The 19743-nt window shown below is 37.6% G+C and overlaps 4 protein-coding genes across 5 annotated transcripts; 2 read left to right on the top strand and 2 right to left on the bottom strand.

Moving 5' to 3' along the window:
* Window positions 1-480: 480 nt before the first annotated feature.
* LOC118035238 (protein GRAVITROPIC IN THE LIGHT 1) lies at window positions 481-5271 on the top strand. 2 transcript variants are annotated; one of them, XM_035040772.2, is made up of 4 exons: window positions 481-888; window positions 2597-2760; window positions 3030-3754; window positions 4263-5271. In XM_035040772.2, the coding sequence occupies exons 3-4, from the start codon at window positions 3064-3066 to the stop codon at window positions 5042-5044; spliced, it is 1473 nt and encodes a 490-aa protein (XP_034896663.1). In that variant the 5' UTR covers window positions 481-888; window positions 2597-2760; window positions 3030-3063; the 3' UTR covers window positions 5045-5271. The 2 variants fall into 2 exon arrangements, with proteins under 2 accessions (XP_034896663.1, XP_073267428.1); XM_073411327.1 differs by lacking the exon at window positions 481-888 and having other exon boundaries at window positions 2471-2760.
* A 1729-nt stretch (window positions 5272-7000) lies between these two features.
* On the top strand, window positions 7001-9015 carry LOC118035242 (proliferating cell nuclear antigen). The gene is made up of 4 exons (XM_035040776.2): window positions 7001-7454; window positions 8066-8218; window positions 8316-8413; window positions 8542-9015. Exons 1-4 carry the CDS (start codon window positions 7136-7138, stop codon window positions 8764-8766), a joined length of 795 nt encoding a protein of 264 aa, XP_034896667.1. The 5' UTR covers window positions 7001-7135; the 3' UTR covers window positions 8767-9015.
* A 177-nt stretch (window positions 9016-9192) lies between these two features.
* Window positions 9193-12488, bottom strand: LOC118035241 (probable sugar phosphate/phosphate translocator At3g11320). Its single transcript, XM_035040775.2, has 4 exons — window positions 11116-12488; window positions 10449-10552; window positions 10109-10337; window positions 9193-9607 (listed from the first exon to the last, which is right to left on the bottom strand). The coding sequence occupies exons 1-4, from the start codon at window positions 11545-11547 to the stop codon at window positions 9455-9457; spliced, it is 918 nt and encodes a 305-aa protein (XP_034896666.1). The 5' UTR covers window positions 11548-12488; the 3' UTR covers window positions 9193-9454.
* An 849-nt stretch (window positions 12489-13337) lies between these two features.
* On the bottom strand, window positions 13338-19381 carry LOC118035243 (cytosolic enolase 3). Its single transcript, XM_035040778.2, has 13 exons — window positions 19066-19381; window positions 18800-18954; window positions 18360-18534; window positions 18105-18176; window positions 17886-18002; window positions 17022-17102; window positions 15857-15933; window positions 15478-15581; window positions 15090-15188; window positions 14923-15008; window positions 14764-14850; window positions 14283-14480; window positions 13338-13771 (listed from the first exon to the last, which is right to left on the bottom strand). The coding sequence occupies exons 1-13, from the start codon at window positions 19168-19170 to the stop codon at window positions 13703-13705; spliced, it is 1425 nt and encodes a 474-aa protein (XP_034896669.1). The 5' UTR covers window positions 19171-19381; the 3' UTR covers window positions 13338-13702.
* Between the last annotated feature and the right edge of the window lie 362 nt (window positions 19382-19743).

Raw genomic sequence — 19743 nt, 5'->3', positions numbered from 1 at the left:
TTCACTCAAGACACGCGGTGTCGGAAGAGTCACCCTCCAAACACCCTCCTCCAAAACGGAGTGGCCTGGCGATAATAATGGCAAACGAAATATCACACACTCGCTAGGAGAAAATTGATGGGAAGTCCCCCCTCCCTCCTTGTCTTTACCATATACATGAATTCCACGCGTCGTAATTTGAAAAACAGTGGAGCAGCACTAAATAATTTTGAAGTTGCTGTCCGCTGCTAGCCGGGATACTTACAGGAGAAAGACAACAAATCACAGCAAAGCTCTCAAGAGGGCCCCGAATTAAATTGTTTCACCATCTATGCTATGTTAGTTTCTGTGCACAGATTAAATCAGTGGAGAACAGTTCTTTTGATGTTTTAATAGTTTTACTAGTGGGCAAAGCATGCGTATCATGGTCTGCTCACCCTGCACGAAGGAAAGAACTCCTAGACTAAACCATAAGTGATGATATTACAGATTAATTTCTACGAGAAGTAGATATGATTGGTGATTATTTATCCTGATGACGAGTTTTTCTTTGATAATCTTTGTTGATTGACGATTAGGTTCCAATCAAAATCAAACCGATCGAACACTGTGTTGCCAAGTTCAGTGAATTGCATGTGAGTGGTGAGTACTAAACATCCAAACAGAAGTCACGGTCATAATGTAGGTTCTTGTCGAATCGAACAGCTTCCTTTTGTATTGTTTATGAGTTTGGTACATGCCGCTGGAAACTTTCTATATAAACTCCTATGTTCGTTTGAGTTCTCTGCAGTACTCGTTGAGTCAAATTACTTTACTTGCAAATCTAATCCTATCCGATCCGATCCCACCAGTATTAGAGACCATGTTCTCCGGTATCTTCCTCTGTTCCACGCGTCCTGACAGTGCAAGGTAACCTCCATAACTTTAACATGATCCAGATCATGCATGCATGCTTAACTACTACACTTCTATTCATGACTAGCTAGTATTTATTAGCAGAAGCAATGATTATGTAGTTACTTTCCATGTGTTGTAATTCATGGTGCATTTCCGCGAAGATTGAAGCACTTTAGATGGTTTGAAAAAATGCAGTCTTGAAGCTCTTCCAAAGGGAAGTTCTAGGCTCCTATGACCTCGTTTTCTGTGGGGAGTCTCTAAGACTTTTGGTTTCATGGCCGTATGTTTTAGCTTGTAAACTTCTGTGTCCCAAACTGAGCAGATCAAATGAATCAGCTTCTGATTTTCCATTTTTACCAACCTGAAGCTTCTTTGATCTTGTTATTCTAGGAGAGTGTTTCATTTTTTACGCTTATGGTAACTGATTTATTATCTGGCAGATTAATCTATGATATAGTACTTAACTAGCTGCATGACTTTCTGAAGCTTATGCTTTGCAAATTCCAATTATTTTTGGTATCCCAATTTGAGCTGGCAACTTCCATGGTTTTATTTTCCCCTTAATTTATGCACAAAAGAATACATATGAGATTTGGACATAACCGCGACACATTTCTTGCCCTGACTGGTTTTTCTGTCAGCTGCTTGCAAGACGTGTTCGCTTGGGCAGGGGCTGAAGGCCTGTTTCTGATAAGGATTTAACTCAACTTCTGCCATGTCCTCCATTTCTTAAACTTGCCCGGTTCTCCACTAACATTAGTTATTCTGTCTTGTAACGTGCACTGAGTTTCGCAGATGCCTTAATGGATAGGATTTATCACTTGATAAAACCAATTTATTTGATATTTGCTGAAGATTGATGATCAGCCATCAGTTACACATTCAAGCCTCTTTTTTTGGTCACAAAATAACCGATAACGGTTCAAGCTTTAAACCCCTGGCTTTTCCAAGAGCATTCGTTACAGGGGTGGAAGCTCAACGTCTTGAGATTTAGACAAGCTCCATGTTTCTATATCATATTGGGATCATAATTAAAGAATAGATCATTTTATTTCCTTTTGTTGGAATCTTGTCCTTTTGTCCTTGCTTGAGCAATTCGCCAATCACACTTTTCTGCGGTTCTGAGCATCTTTCTTGGAGATGTAATAAATTTTGTGGGACATGGTCTCACGTGGTAAGGGCCTATATTTGGAGTCCAATAGCCTTTGCTACGCTGTGTTTGCCATGAATAAAAGAAAGGAAAACTACAGATTTTCTCTGTTTTTTTAACTTAATTGCAAACTTTATTACAAGTGGATTATAAGTAATACGTTGGCAACTACCGTAACTTTCCCCCCTCCTAAGGGACCTAGACAGCAAGTGAATTTGCAAATCAGAGTCAACATAAGGTATTGTAACTTGTTCTTGAGGCCACCACTGTCAAGTACCACGCAGGCCGAGACAGCATCCACCATCCATGTGCCACCAATAGCAACGAGAATCAAGTGTCCCCGCTTCAAAAAATGGAAAAAGGGCACAAGATACTATATCTTGTCAATCAATCTGAACCCTACATTCTTGATGATCTCACACGTGTATGACTCACATAACCAGTTTCAACATCCTAGATGCCCATTCCCCATTTACACAGACAAGCTCTAGCTTAGCAAAGACTGTTCAAGATGCCACTTGAGGTCAGGTGAGGCAGTTTCACTAACAGTAGCAAATTTTGGGTTCGTAGGAAGAAGAAGAGCAGCCAGCTGGAAGCAGAGGACAACATTAGCAGCAGCAGCAGCAGCACAACCTTACCTTCTTATACTCCTTTCCACTAGACAGAGACCCAGTAGTTAATGTGAAGCCAGCAAGATTGACCGCTTCACGATCTGGTCATAACCATAACCCCAGGTCAGTAATTTTAAATCTTCTTTTACTTGATTACATGGTACTGCTTAACTCATCATTAATTGGGGTCATTGCTTATTGAATGCAATGCATGTCCGTATCCAATTATTATTATTAAGTAGGTGTGATGTTATGTTCAAAGGGTGTGGTGCCCCTGCAGGCTGCAGGCTGTTATTATCCTCGGCAAATGACAGATAACTTTTAACAGACTCATCCTCTTAATAACTACTACGCTTGCTCTCTTTTGATTGATTTTTCTTTTGGGGGGGTAGGAACTGTGAGGTAAAGCCAAAGAAGAAGGGAGAAATGGCAAACAAAATCTCATCCAATTTCTCCGATCTAATCCAACGAGTAGCAGCTTCCTGTTTGCTCCATCCACTCGCTGCTGGTCGACAGGAATCTGGAAATAATGTTGCCGGAAATGGTGAAGTAGAGTGTGAATATGAAACGGATGAATGCGAGGAGTTGTCCGAGGAGGAGGAGGAAATGAGAGAGAAGGGAGGGAGAGTTAATGGTAATTGGGATTTTAATATTAAGAGCGGAATGGCGGTGCCAATGGAGAGAGTGATGGAGATGGAGATGCTGATGAATGAGGTGTTTGATTCGGTATCGGCGATGAAGAGGGCTTATGGGAGTTTACAAGAGGCGCATTGCCCGTGGGACCCGGAGAGGTTAAGGGTTGCTGATGTGGCGGTGGTAGGGGAGTTGAGGAGGTTGGCTTTTTTGAGAGAGAGATTTAGGAGGTGTGTTAGTGTTGGTAGTGATGGAGGGAGGAGGAGAGGTGTTGGTGGTGATGGAGTGGGGATGTTGAGGGAGGTTGTGGCGCCTTATGAGGCCGCGGTGGAAGATCTGAAGAAGGAAGTGAAGGCGAGGGAGGTGGAGGTGGAGAATTTAAAGGAAAAGCTGAGGAGTGTTACTAGCTTGAGCAGTGATGTGAGTGGAAAGAAGGGGAGGTCCCAGTCAAGGAGGAAAGTTAGCTGCTCTCTTGGTGCTCAAGGTTAGTCTGCTATACCCCGGCAAAGAACTGTTTTAGGCTTGTATCAAAATGCATTCATAACATGTTACTCTACCTTTGAATAAAAATTCTGGACTTGTATTCGTAACTGTGCATGTAACCAACACAGTTGAAAACTTGAGTCTTCAGATCACCAATTCAAACTCTTAGCAACCAATAACACCTACATTCCGAGATTCGATAATTAACCAGCAAGGCTTGAACTGTTTTCAAAGATTTGAGACACTGACAGAGAAATGTGAGAAGTTTAATGCTTAGTTTCTTACCTGCTTAACACCGGGTGTTGAAGACAACTTTTAAGCTTCTACGTAAACTTGGAAACCAGAGTAATCGCAAGTCTTAGAGATTGCACGCTTCAACTTTAATTAATGCTCTGTCATTTTCTTAGCAACCAAACGGAACATAATTGGATTATTTCCTTATCAAAGTTTTGTTCTGTTCATGTTGGAATGCATCTATAAACTATACCCTTTTTCATTACTTGTAACAGTTGCAGCAGCCCCAGCCCCAGAGCTATTTGAATTAACGATGAGCCAAGTGAAAAGGACATCAAAGTCCTTCACATCGCTTCTCCTGACCTTCATGCGTGCTGCCCACTGGGACATTGCTGCAGCCGTTCGTTCAATTGAAGCTGCCACGACAACCACTGACAATTTTACCCCCAGTACCACTACTATCACCTCCACCATTGCAAGCCACCATGCCAAGTATGCTCTGGAGTCCTACATTTCTCGCAAGGTCTTCCAAGGCTTTGACCATGAAACCTTCTACATGGATGGAAGCCTCTCCTCGCTTCTCAACCCAGACCAGTTCCGCCGTGACTGCTTTGCTCAGTATCGTGATATGAAGGCCATGGACCCCATTGAACTTCTTGGAATCTTGCCAACTTGTCATTTTGGCAAATTCTGCTCCAAGAAGTACCTGGAAATTGTTCATCCGAAAATGGAGGAGTCCTTGTTCGGAAACTTGGAGCAGCGCCAGCAAGTACTCACTGGCAGCCATCCAAGGAGTGAGTTTTATGGAGAGTTCTTGGGGCTGACCAAGGCCATCTGGTTGCTTCACTTGCTGGCCTTCTCACTCGACCCTGCACCAAGTCAATTCGAGGCAAGTAGGGGAGCTGAGTTTCATCCACAATATATGGAGAGTGTTGTGAAATTTTCTAGTGGTCGGATTCCAGCTGGTCATATTGTGGGATTCCCTGTTAGCCCCGGATTCAAGCTTGGAAACAGATCGGTTATCAAGGCTAGTGTTTACCTATTTCCCAGAGCATGAGTTCCATCTTCCTGATATATACAAGTCTAGGATGTTACGTTGTTCCCAGGTAGCTTGCTGCCCCTTGGCATTCAAAGGAAACTTGCGAGAGGTTCTAGGACATTACTAGTCTGTTAATGTCATTAGGAGTAACAGTTCACTGATGCTGTATGTACTGTGAAAATGTGCCTTTTGTAATCTTATGGAGATTCCAACTTCGGCCTATAAAAATTAGCTTGTCTGATTTAGATCTCTCTGTTTCAATCTTTTCAAAATTATTTGTGTTAGGGTGTACGGTTATATGGGACTCGTCAGAGACAGATTTCAAATAAAGCATGCAAGGAGCATTTATTGTGTAGCCATGAAGGACACTTGCTACATCAATGGGAGAACCAAAACACACTGCAAAAAACCCGCACCAAGACCAGCTAGGACATGAGTAAAAACGTTGTCCATGAACCCAGCAAAATTGTCTGCATTTGTATAAAGAGATGAGAGTATCATTAAGCAATTATATTGCCATGACAATAAAAACTAAAATTTAAAGCAAGTACAACTTATGAGTGTAAAGACATGATTATCACTTGATCATGACTGGCTAGCTTAGCAGGATTTATAATAGCATTCCTTGGAAAAAACTATACCAACTGATTGTTCAATTAACAAGATTTTAATATTATATTAAAAAATTATTATCTTGTCATTTCATCGTCCGCATGTGAATGAATATATTTTATGGTTATAAATAAGATTTTAAAAATATATATAATTTTTTTTTCATGTTTTTTGTTTTAAAAAGTTAGGCTTCACTTTTCAGTCACCGAACATGATCGGAGTTTGTTTCAGGGCAGTGATCGGAATTTGTTTCAGGCAAATAACGCGTTCCTTGCCTAGACTGAAGATGCATTGTCTGCATACTTGAACAAAAAAAAGGTATTTGACGTAGGTTCCAGAGCCCAAGCTCACAAGTTTGGAATTGAAGACCCAGGCACACGCTTGGACTCTATTCTCTAAGCCCTTTTTTTTTTTTTTTTTTTTTAAGTTTAAAATAAACTTATATTTTAATAGATAAGTAAAATAATATTTAAGAAATTATTATATTATGAGATGATTTTAAAATAATATTTAAGTTTTTATAGTTATATTTTTTTTTTTATGTATAATTATATATGAACTAATGTATACAAGGTTTTTTAAAAAATTGCACAGTCAATGAGAATAAAATATATGTTTTATATTTTATTAATTTTTATATTATTTCCTTTATTTCATTATTAATTTATTTTTAATAGAGTCGCATAAAAATAATAGAATTTTTTTTAATTTTAGCTTAAAATTGCTTTACAAATTATAATAGATTTTTATTTGGAAAATCATGATTTTATATATAAAAAAAAAAAACAATGACCTTTTTTTTTGTATAAGTAAACTCATTTTTTCCCACTTGAATTTCAGTTTATCAGAAGATTTATTTCAATTTCTTCCCTGTTCAAATAACCAACTTTTAATAATAAAAAAAATCATTATTATTTAATTGATTGACCAATGCTCAGATTAGTCATTCTTATTTTAAAATTTAAAAAAACTAATTATTTAATTTATTGACCAATGTTGACCACACTTAAATATCATTATTGGAAATATTATAAAATCACATCCTAAAAAATTAAAACATAAAAATTAATAAATCCCCATCCACAAATCATAAAACCATGATATAAAATCCTAAATAAAATCATAGAAGCCATAAAAAAATTCAAAAATCGAAAATTCACATGAGGATATATATATATATATATATATAGAATTTAAATTTTTTACCCGTGGAGTGAATATCATGTAAAATTTCAAGTTATCGTGATCCCTCCCTCTCTAATGGGCCCATGTAGAAACAGTAATGGGCTTCTTCACCTTCTCATTTCCCAATAAATATTCCGTGGCGGGAATTATGCTGCCCCATATCCAAAAGCCCCGCCAACACTCCCTTCCCTACCATTTTAATTTAAAAACCCCTCACTCCCCTGCAAATTCCCTCTCATTTTCCCTCTCTCTCCCCTTCTCTCTCTCAGTACAAACCCTAACCCTAACCCTAAATTACACCAGGAAGGAAAGATGTTGGAGCTGAGGCTGGTACAGGGATCTCTTCTTAAGAAAGTCTTAGAGTCCATCAAGGATCTGGTCAACGATGCAAACTTTGACTTCTCGTCCTCTGGGTTCTCTCTCCAGTCCATGGATTCCAGCCACGTTGCCCTGGTGGCTCTACTCCTCAAATCGGAGGGTTTTGAGCACTACCGCTGCGACCGTAACACGTCAATGGGCATGAATCTTGGTAACATGTCTAAGATGTTAAAGTGCGCTGGTAATGATGACATCATCACCATCAAAGGCGACGATGGGAGTGATACTGTCACTTTCATGTTTGAAAGTCCCAGTAAGTTATCTTCTTTTTCTTTGATTCGGATTTGATTTTGTGGACTTTTTTGGGGAGTTAGGGTTTAATTGCCTTTGTAGCTTTACTTTCGATGGGCCAGGGTTATTTTGGTTTAGGGGATTTTTTTTTTTTGTAATTCTTTGATATTACTTGATTATTATATGCTATTGTTAAAAGAACATGATCTGTCCGGTTGCTGGAAAAATGATAGTGCGTGAATGGAAAACTAATTTTGATTATCTTCAGAAATTTGATTTTTAAATTAAGGTCTTAATTGATAGATGTTTGATTATGCTTTTGCTTGGTTTATACGCCAAAGAAATAAAATAAAATTGCATTTTAAATATAAAATTAAATTAAATTTGGCCTAGATTTCTAAAATATTTGAAGAATATAGTTGGGTTTTGAGCATTTGTTTTTATATGAGGTACTCTCGGGTGCTTGGGCTACATCTGCTGTAGCTTTTACAGCTTTATTTCATTCAATTTCAAAATATGAGCAACTATTCTTTATTGTGTTTGGACATAGTATAAATAAACCGTTGTAATTGTTCGCTGTTAATTTTGACTGATTTATTTGTTTTTTGTTTCTCTTTTTGCAATGAACAATAGCACAAGACAAAATTGCCGATTTTGAGATGAAGCTGATGGACATTGATAGTGAGCACCTTGGAATTCCAGAGGCAGAATACCATGCTATTGTTAAGATGCCTTCAGCTGAGTTTGCTAGGATTTGTAAAGACATTGCTAGCATTGGTGATACAGGTACTGTTAAAAAGGTTTTCTCATTGTGTCTACGTGCTTGTTTTGCTTTATTCGTGTATTGTTATGAAAACATGATGGTTCTGGTATGTGAATGTAGTTGTGATCTCTGTGACAAAGGAGGGTGTTAAGTTTTCCACAAGAGGTGATATTGGAACTGCAAATATCGTCCTAAGGCAGAATACCACTGTTGACAAGGTATGTTATCACTTATCAGTGCAGACATCACTGGGAAATTTGTTCAGCACTCTGTTCTGTTCTGTCTTGTATTTATTGCAGCAATATCATTTCATGGATTTGCTTAAAGGTGCGTTGTAATTTTACAGCCAGAAGATGCAACAGTCATTGAGATGAATGAGCCAGTGTCAATGACATTTGCACTGAGGTACATGAACTCCTTCACCAAGGCGACCCCACTGTCAAGCACAGTTAAAATCAGCTTGTCTCCGGACCTGCCTGTTGTGGTTGAGTACAAGATTGCTGAAATGGGCTATGTCAGATTCTACCTGGCTCCAAAGATGGAAGAGGATGAGCCTGAACCCGGAGCCTAACTATTAGTTATTTCCTTTACCTAAATCACTTTTGTAAATTCGGAAATCTTTTTCAGGATGCTTATCATTTCCTTCAGTGGCTTTCATGCAGGGAGCCAGTCCCTCTGTAGTTATTATGTCTTTTTAGCTTCCTTTAATGATGACTGCTGAGAAATGTGATAAGCAGGACTCAACATTTTCCCGTGTAGGTTTTTTATTGGTTTGTTCCTATTTGTGCCTGGGAAAGAACTGTTTTCTGTTTCTGTTTCTTCTATTTTTAAGATGCCTCGATACCATGACATTGAGGATGGGAGCCCTTGGTTTCGATTTCCTGGGAAACATAAAAAAATAGCTCGTTATCTGTTCGAAGTTTTTCACCGTGGAGATGGAAGTCTCGCACCAAATGAGCAGAGAACTGCACTGTGGTGCTGCTGTTGACTAGGAAACTGAAAATAATCATAATTTTTTACCAAAAAATAGAAAAATAAGATCAATCAAGATTTTCTGCCACTCCCCAGATAAGGTGTGACCTTGCTCCAAAGGGGCGTCTCTACTTTCTCTGAGTATCTCTTCCTGATTTCTTTAAGAACACAGGAAAATCAAAATTATAGCATCAGCTGCGCAAACTTGCTTCAATCTCGGCCAACAAAATTTGCTGCTGCTGCGTGCTGATAAAATAGATAGAATCGATATTTGAACGCACTGTGTGTCAATCGTTCCTGCTCCTTTTCTTGGCTTCATTGTAGAGAACAACCCCAGCCACAGTGATGCTGTATCCAAAGATCCCAGTCACTGAAACAGGATTCCGGAATATCAAAATTGAAATAACCACTGCAACAGCTCCCTTTGCATTTCCCAGGACCTAGAAGGACAGCTCATGAATCTTAATCTGAATTTAGAGATTATCCTGAATAACGAAAATAAAATCACAACTAATGCACCAAACTCCACCAAGGAAAAAGATTGATTCTTCAATGTACATGACAAGCAAAGCTTTAATATTGAAAAGGGTCATTGATGTGTGGTGACTAGTGAGGAGCACCACAATGGCTGGATATTTACAGTCCGCCAGGTTAAAACTTGAGATAATTTATGCAGTGCAACTGCTGATTTTACAGAGGCCATTTCAAAATGAGACCTAGCTTGAACAGTCCTAAATGGTCATGGTTCATTAGGAGCAAACCCTACTGCACACGAGGGTCTCAATTTGATAATATGCTAGATGATGGATATCGCAATTACAAGTTTTTGAAAGAATGTAGATGGATAGAGTAAAGGAATGGTTATATCAGAAGTCAGATGCCACCTTTTAAAAAGTAGAACATTATTAAGACGGCAGGCAAGGAAGAGTCGCCGAAGATACCTGGAGCGTCAAAGCACTGGTATGTTTAGTGACCAAGAAGTTGGTCAAATTCACAAGATATGCTAGAGAAGAATTGAAGATCAGATAGAATATGAATTTCTTATCATCCCTTGCCAGGGAAATTGTGATTCCAACCGCATCTCCCTCCATAAAATAAGCTGCAGGAACAAGGACTGCAACGGCTACCGGAGCCATATACATCAAGAGGTTCATAGAATGGAGTCTTTCCCTGGTAACACAGTGAGATTATCAAATCTTGTCCATTCAAACCGATATTAGAACAACAACATACAGAGCAGGTTCAAGTTTTGAGTTGCAAAAATGCAGAGGCATTCATTACCCTTCAGAAGATAGCAAAATCCCTTGAACCACAGTCTTGAGTGCACGTGCCGCCGTAGCACCGATACACATTAAGAACCCGAAAAGATTAAAACTCGGCTCCCCCTGCAGTCAAGTAATGAGAAAAACAAATGAGATGGAATCTGTTAATGATTTTTCCATCAGCAAAGGAAAAATAGAGAATTGACACATCAAAGAATTATCTAAACCAATCAAAGAGGTTCCTCGAAAACCTGTTCCAGTAGCATTACAGCTAAAGATTAACACCTAAAGAGAAGCATCATAAACAGTGACTGTCAAGTTCAGACGCGGTATAGAACCTCTGCAAGAGATTGAATTAAACTAGTTGCAACATGTAATGCCACCAACTTGTTCTTTCCATTGTAAGAATCCAACAATTTTCAATAACCAACAATGATCTCAATGACAACGACACTTAAGAAGTTTTACCAAAAACATTCAAACGGCTATCTTTAAGCAACAGGTTGGGCAAAATTATTAACAAGAGAACCAACTGTATGAGCAAAAAATAAAAATATACAACAACAAAAACAACCAAGCCTCAATCCCAAGCTTGTTGGGATCGGCTATATGGATCCTCCGGATCCATTCCGAGCGACCATACACCAAAACAACAAAAATATAAGAAAGAAGAAAAAAGTTCTCACCCCACTAGCAATGACACAACCAGCAACAACAGGAACGAGAGAAACATAAGTAAGCCAACCTTCCCTTCTAAGTGTAATCAAATATGCAAACATTGCAGTGAAAAATGGGGTGGTGGCCCCAATAGCCTGATTAAACGATACTGGAAGATATCGAAGAGATATATTTCCAGCCACCACAGAGGAGCAAAATATGATCCCAAGAGCAGAGATCTTCAAAAACTGTGTTTTTGACCTCATGGTCTGCAAAGGCACAATCTTGAGCCATGAAATTGCAATATAACTAAACAATGAACATGCCATCATATGACACAGAGTGAGAAATATGGGGTACTTGAATCCATAGTTACTAAGCAAATATTTGTTTAATAGCAAAACTCCTATATTTGAGGAGTACCATGATGCAATCAGCCCGAGGCTAAATAAACGACTCATTGTTTGGGGGTTATTTCTTTGAATTTGATAAAAGGGCAGGAGGAAAAACTCTGAAAAAACGAGCTGGGCTATCTATTTTTGTTTCTCATGGACCTCGTTCATGGTTTGAACGAAATAAACATGGAGAAAATACAGAGAAAAGGGAGACTGAAGATCTAGCTAGAGGAGGGGTAACGTGATAGAGAAACGAAAATTGTGTTTGGTTGGAGAGAAAGTGGGAATGGTTTTTGTAAATCAAGAGAGAAGATTTATTATCAGGCTTACCTGAATTCTCTTAAATATAGGGGTTGAAGATTGATTGTAAGGAGGCTTTTACGTTTTTGAGGAGTCAAAGTTGGAGAAAGGTTTCCTTTTCTGTTATGTTTGGTTGGCTGAAAAAGCTAGTGACGCGGGAGATTTTTTAGGAATTAAATATTGTATTTAGTAATTTTATAAAATTAGATATAGCTCTTAATAATTTTATTTTTTTTATTTGGTTTAGAAATCCCTAAACCAACTATAAATATTTATAATAATATTTTTCCTTTCTAAAGATTAGTCTAGCTTGTATTAGTAGACTTTAATATTTTGATATTTAATAAAAATTATGAGAGATTATTTAGGATATCCAGGTACGGAAAATTTTGAAAAAAAAACCCCAAGGATAATATTTGATTTCTTGAACTAGAGTTAATATAAGTATTCATAAATCAAATAAGAAAGAAATATTAAAGATAATGTTTAATTTCCTAAAAAATAAAAATGCTCCTGCATCCGTTCGAAAAATGTTTTCTCTGGTCTCGCAATGAGATGAGTAACGGGTTGTTATATTGTCGTTTTGTGTATTTTTGTCCACCCAGGGCTGGTGTCAAGGGGCGAGACTTGAGAGAGTGTTCTCCCTTTTCAGCATTGCTTCAGGGTGGAGCTGGTAGTTGATTTGTAAGATGTATGGTGATCCCGAAATTTGCTCTCTCTCTCTCTCTCTCTCTCTCTGTTATATATATATATATATATATATATATATATATATATATATATATACCAGCAAATTGACCCGCAAATTGACCAAACAACATGGAAGTTACCTGAGAAAATACCAAGCTGGTCTAACAACTATGATATCAGTCCCCCCCTAACTCACAAAAATAAAAAGGCAAGTGGATGGGCTGAGAAGCTGGCTCTGGCACTTCTTCGAGGATCTCATTAGCGGTTCAGTTGATATTTGTTGGATCTTAAGATTCAACATTTCCTCGTTCCCTGACCATTATAAGATTGAAAGTCTGTCTTTTTCAGACGCGTGGAGTGTACAAAGCCAAAGAATTAGAGGTTTAAGGATCATAAAATAAAAAATCTAGCAAACAATTTGGTAAGCAATCGGTAGTAAGGTGTCAATTGGTCCATCAAAGCAAGTACTGTATTTAACAAAACGCACATCGTCTTTCACTTCATAGAGCAAGCAAGTTTATATATTCTCACTGAAATGGCAATCAATCAATAATAATAAAATAAATAAATAAAAGGTTCCGGTGTCGTTTCGGTTCACATGTTAAATGCAATAGGGGATGTTTCCCTCCTAACAATGATCCATTAGTTTCTTTCTTTCAGATGATATCGAGTTTTTAGCAGCATGCCACCATATCGTACTCAAAACATCATAAAGAAGCCAACACAATTTTTTTCCAAACTTTTGAGTGCCAACCATAAATTTCCTGGCTACTGGTATCGGATCAAAACATTTCATCTAACAAAAGGTAATGGAAACGCACATGAGGACATGCTAGCCACAAAAGCCATTTAGGTTACCAATGGTAGGAAATGAACTGGAACAAGTAGAAGGATTGAAAAGCTTTAAGATTTGCATAATCCGTAACACACAAACAGTAGCTAAAGAACTAAAAAGATAAAGGGATTTTGCAATACGGATCAGGAACGGATTTTCTGTTTACAGTTACCTAAAACCAAGGTCTGTAACAAAACTTTTGCTGACTCTATGTTTTCTGAAAGCACCTTCATGTTCTCCAAAAAAACAGGGTGGGGGCACACTCACACGAAGCCAAAAGAAAGACTTACAACATTGCTCCAGAATGCCACTTGCTCAATACAAAGGGAGTTTTACTTTTGAAGCCTCAAACTTAGATTATAAAGGACGGGAGGATGGAAAAAATTGAAGGTCTGATCAGGTTGCTCTCCAATCTTCACCTGCATAAACTGCTTGATCACCCAGTTCTTCCTCAATCCGAAGCAACTGCAACAAAGTTATGTCTATTAGGTTCATATCGACCTTGTTAGCCATTCAACTTGTAAGCTTTTACAGATTAATAAAAAAAGTGTCTCAGTTTCTTATCACATATGATTGCAATGAAGGGAAGTTCATGCATATCATTAACAGATAAATAGGTCTGTGATTTTCTTCTTGGAGACTAGATTTAATAAAAGGGTATGAAAGATTAACAACTTAAAAACAATAATGATTAAAAAAAAAAAGACAACAGGAAAATCTGTTACCACGATAGTGAATAAAGCTTTCATTAGAATGGTTAGAAGTTATTTTTCTTCCTACTCTTCCCAAACTTGAAGTTTGTCTTGCCCAAGGATCATAATGGTAGTCACTATCGATCTTACAGGTGGAGGTTCATGGTAAAAGTTTTTCATTTCTTCGTACTTATAGCAGCACTAGCTAGCAATCAGGCTCTCTCCCATCCCCGCCCACCCAGCACAAACACAAGAAAAACTGGGTAACAATAAAGAAAGTGAACCTGGTTGTATTTTGCTAGTCGCTCTCCCCTGCAAGGAGCGCCTGTTTTGATCTGACCCATGGCAAGGCCAACAGATAAATCAGCTATAAAAGAATCTTCTGTTTCTCCACTTCTATGAGATACCACCACACCCCAGTGGGCATCCTTTGCCAGCTTCACCACTTCAAGGGCTTCTGTTACTGTCCCAATCTGATTTACCTAATTTAAGCCATGGTAATTAGATTATAAAATATGCCACAGCCACTGACAGATCACCATAATATCACGTATGAATATCACATACATGTGATATTGGAAAAATATATTCTACTTTGCAACAAATGTAGCATGCTGGATCAATTGCCTAATCTTCATTGAAGGTTTTATATGTGATGCAATACAGAAATCCACCGTTATTAACATCAGAAAAACAATTCAAGAAAAAGAAAAGGCTAAGCAAAAATTTATCAAGAAGAATTCATCTCTGATGCTAACCATATACCTTGAGAAGAAGTGCAGTGCAACTGGACTCATGTATTGCTCTTTCAATACGTTTGTGATTTGACATCAATAAGGCATCCCCTACAACCTGAGAACAAATCCTTTTACAGCTCCTCGTATGTATGTAAACAAAAGATAAACCCAAATGTAATGAGCATACCTGACAAAGTCCAAGGTCAGATAAACGCTTGACATGTTCCCAATCCTCCTTATCAAATGGATCTTCAATCGAAACAATTGGGTACGCTGAGGCCCAAGAAAAGTACACATCAACTATTAAAAAATTTATGGCAGCAAAAAGGTCTTAGAATGTATACGTGTATATACCAGCACATAGTTCTTCGTACATCTTAATCATATCATCTCCTGACTTGAAATTCTGCCCAGATTTATTTTCGAATTTGTAGTCCAAATCATACTTGGTACCTACATTGGCTCGAAGCAAAAATACAGGATCAGTTGTTGAAAGCAAGCAGTCCCCATACAAAAAAGCAAATCCTAGGTTTCCAGGCCATAGCTTAGAAATGAGGCAGAACCCGTAGATAGGCCGCATAATACAGTAGAAGAGTTAACATTTCCCCAGAAATTTCTCTAACCACGCACAGGACCATGATCTCAAAAACAGTTCTTGACCATTGACTTAACTTCTTCATTTTCTTTGTGACAAGTCACATACCATAATAATATGACTATTGTGCAGAAAAAAGCAGATTACCCATGCAAAAGGTGGTAGCAGCGACATCAATGGCCATCTTAATTTTCTCACCGTACCCTGTTCTGCTGATAGCCTCTTTAACAAGATTCAATCCTTCTTGAACACTGCCAATGGATATAATCAAATAAGAACCCCATATGAGTTTTGAACATATATTGCTCTCTTTTAGGGGGGCAGACAGCAGATTGCAACTATCCTGGAGAAAAGATATGGTAGCTGTTTATGATTTCCGCATGCACTGTACTTTTTCTTGATCTATTTTCCTTTTCCAATCATTCTTATTCTCAGAAATTTATTTTCAGAGGCTGATTTGCAGACTGGGAGTGGTCACAACATTTTCAAAGACAGGATTATCAAGCATCAAATAAGAAAAACTTGCCTGGATAAGTTTGGAGAAAAACCACCATCTTCACCAACATTGCATCCTTGTTCACCATATTTTTCTTTTATAACAGCCTGTTCTATTTAATGTCAGAAATTGCAATCAGTGAGTGAGTGGAGGCAATGTACATTCTCATTAACAGTTGCAAGATTACTAGATCAGAAAAAACACTTATAGCACAAACAACTAAGACAGCAGGAATAGAATCCAAGTGATCCAATACTTCATATTGATTCCATCATGTAATAAAATGAAAATCACAAAAAACATATTTTGGTAGGCTCAAAGGCATCTATCAAGTTTCATGGCAGAAGAAAGCTTCAAGTTCATTACTGAGATTAAATAATTATTTTTTTTTTTTTTAATAAGAGTAAATGTTTAGTCTCCCTCACTTCTACTCATATTAATTTCAAGACCAGATAGAGACCACATCAAGTAAAGGAAACAGCTAATTTAAAAAGAAAAAGAAAATGAGTAGCCTTTTGCTCCATAAATAATAATGGGATAATTGACAACGAGAAAATGAGACACCATGTATTACCCCACACCTCCCTTCCTTTAGCCAAGCATGTAATTCCATAGATAGATCACGTCAAATAAAGGAAACAGACAATTTAAAAAGTAAAGGAAAATGAGAAGTCTTTTGCTCCATAAATACTAATGGGATCCTTGACAACTAGAAAATGAGACACCATGTATTACCCCACCCCTCCCTTTAGCCAAGCATATAATTATCAGACTCATACTTGGTTAAGAGAAAAATATCAAATCATCTCTATTAGGGTGGATACTGGAGCTATGCATGAATCTTCATTGACTTCCCCAGCCTACAATCTGGCAAATGCTGCACCTTCTGAATCTGGACAGATGTTATCTGTTTACACATGGATATTTTTATATGTTTATAGACCCCTTGCGTATATAGCTTACAGAAGTAAACTTGTTTGTTGGTTACTCTAACTCATGTGACCATTAACACTTTTTTAGGGTCAAGGGTTCAAGGCTGATGAACATAAGATGTACTTGGGGGGTGGGGTGGGGTGGGGGGATTAAAAAAAACGCAGTATCTGAAAATAAAGCCAGGCAGAAAGACCATGAGAAAGAAGCAACCGGTACTTTGAAAGTTACAATCCCAGAAGTTAGTTCTAATAAATAAAATCACCTTTAGATGATGGTATGTTTCGGAACCCATTTGTAGTGCCTCCTCAAATCTGCTGGCTCCAATTGGAAGAATCATGATTTCCTGTTCAAGTCAAATTTGATTTTTGCAATGAGTGAGTGAATTGAAGTTTTAGGAAACAACAAAAAAATCAAAAAGAAGAGTTATAGAGGAAGTATTGATTCAACTTTCATATTAGAACTGCATCACTTCATAATATTAGAATCAAATACCTACCAGTAAAACAAGCCATATCTCTTCTTCAAAATGAATGAGACATGTGAATACCAATGACATTGCAATAATAACTTGTGAATTCATAAATTCTCAAATCTTTTCACATTATCCCAATACATAGAGAACTGCTTCATGTTTCAGAACTATCCCCACTCAGGTCAATGGATGTTCGTATAAAAGGATTCTATTAGACTTCAAAATGCATAGCAAATTATCAGAATACATTCAACTAACTCTTGATATACTGTAATTCTTAGCAGACTGTTTCCACTATCAAAAGCTACGATCTCACTGTTCCTGAATTATGTTTCTTAAGGAAAAACTCATTCACATACTACAACGTCCTCGCCAATAACAGAAGAAAAATAAGCAAGCACACAGTCACTCCCTCCCTGTTTTTCTGACATCCAAGCCTAATCAAGTAGCATTGCATGGACTTTCAAGCCAATTCACAATTTAAAAAATCACCTTTTTCTCTGAGAATGAAAAAATTTTCACTTAAAATTGCTAAATGATAAAAAAAAGTAACCTGTTCAAAAAATGCAGTGCACTTTTGATCATTATCAAGTGAAGATTTTTCCAAACAGCTTATAAAGTTCACATGTAAAATTAAACGTAAATTGGCCATACCTGAATGGCTAGATTGTTCCCTGCATGTTTTCCACCACTTATGACAGTGAAAGCTGGGACAGGAAGAGTCAAGTTGGTTTTGCCGGAAAGATCAGAAATGTGTTTGTAAAGTGGAATCTGGTATTTCCACATCAAAATATTCAAAGAAGTGCACAAAAATATCATCTAAGCAGTACATTAATTTTATTAAAAATCTAAAATAAAAGGTATCACTCATGCCTCCTTTTCAGCGGCTCCAGCTTTGCATGCAGCAATTGACACAGCTAACATAGCATTTGCTCCAAGCTGACCCTGCAGTTGACTTACAGTAATAAACAGGATGCCTCATAACATGTTAGCAATCTAAGAACTAGATCAGCAATCATATCAAATGAAGCCTTCTTTTCTGTTTTATGGACAGTGAACCAGTAACAAGTACAGAGAACTGGAGTGGGCATCTGATAATCAAAGACGGCAAAGAAAAGAAAGCATTACCTTCTTTTCTGTTTTGTCCAAGTCTATCATAGCCTGATCAATTTGAGACTGAAGTGTCGGGTCCATGCCAATCAGTGCTTCAGATATCTTCTCATTAATGTTCTTAACAGCTCTAGTCACACTGTTTCCGAGATACATTCCTTTGTCCCCATCTCTCAGTTCAACAGCTTCATACCTAGGAGAGATCATTAATCATAATCACTTACTACTACACAAGACTTGAAAAGATTCTAGGTTGGTCTTATCACACAATTCAAATTTACAGCATGGGCTTGAAACAGGATAACAGAATGAACCTATCGGACACATTGTTGACAAATTGTTCTCTAACTTTTTTAAGAAAAATGAAAGCCTTGACGAATTAATTAAAATGAAGGGGCTAGGCTAGGCTCAAGAAATTGAAAAGAAATTAAAGGAAAAAAATAATAAAAATTGCTCACATGCCAGTAACATGACCGCTAGGAACAGATGCACGGAAGCTGCCTTTGTTGGTGAACAAGTCAACTTCAACAGTAGGAATCCCTCTGCTATCCAGGATCTGCCTCCCTTTTATTTTCGTTATCACTGACGGAACCACTTTTCTCATGTGATTTGACTGCAATAACACAAACAACAATTAGCCAAAACAATAAATAAATCAGAATCCAATAGTCTGCCAGCCTGTTTGGTTGCAGGGAAAGAGAAAAAGAAAATGCGAGAGATTTACTATGAAGAGAACAGGATCGGGAGTTTTGGCCCTGACGGCCGCATTGACGGCGTCTTCGATTTTACGAGAGAGCATGTGCTTGTCTAGGTATTCCTGCACCGACATTTCTCCTCCTCGATTCTTCCTTTTGCTTTCTCAATTCCTGTAGTGTAAAACTAGAGAGAGAGATTGGAGCCTTCCTGCACAGCAGCTGAGATTGGAAAATTAGAAGAAATCTAATTACTAGGGATGACTGATTCTTCACTCTGGTAAAAGGGTTTATGTAACTCAACACAGTGGCTCCTTTGGGTTCTCCTTTTTCACTCTACTTTCCGAGATTCAAAACGGAAATTACGAAACGACGTGTCGGTTAGTGCAAAGATCTGTCAAGGCTTTCATCTCATGGAACGACTTGTCTCCTACATCGTAAGTTACTGATAAATGGTTTATTCATATTTGATGAACGACCTGCACTCAATAATAACAAATATACAACGATTTCTTTTCCCTCTAGTTTCTATTTATATAAAAAAGACATAAATAAATCCATTTTAGAGAGAATTTTGAAGTGGATTTTTTATTCCAAAATAACAACAAAAAAACTACCATAATTTTAGTTTTAATAGTCACATTTTCAAGTTAAAATATTTTAATTCGATCCATGGTTATTTTTATTTACTTATTTATTTGAAGCCATAG

The sequence above is a fragment of the Populus alba genome, chromosome 9 (genome assembly GCF_005239225.2).
Source record: "Populus alba chromosome 9, ASM523922v2, whole genome shotgun sequence".
NCBI classification, from domain to species: Eukaryota; Viridiplantae; Streptophyta; class Magnoliopsida; order Malpighiales; family Salicaceae; genus Populus; species Populus alba.
This window is presented reverse-complemented; position numbering and strand designations above follow the sequence as displayed.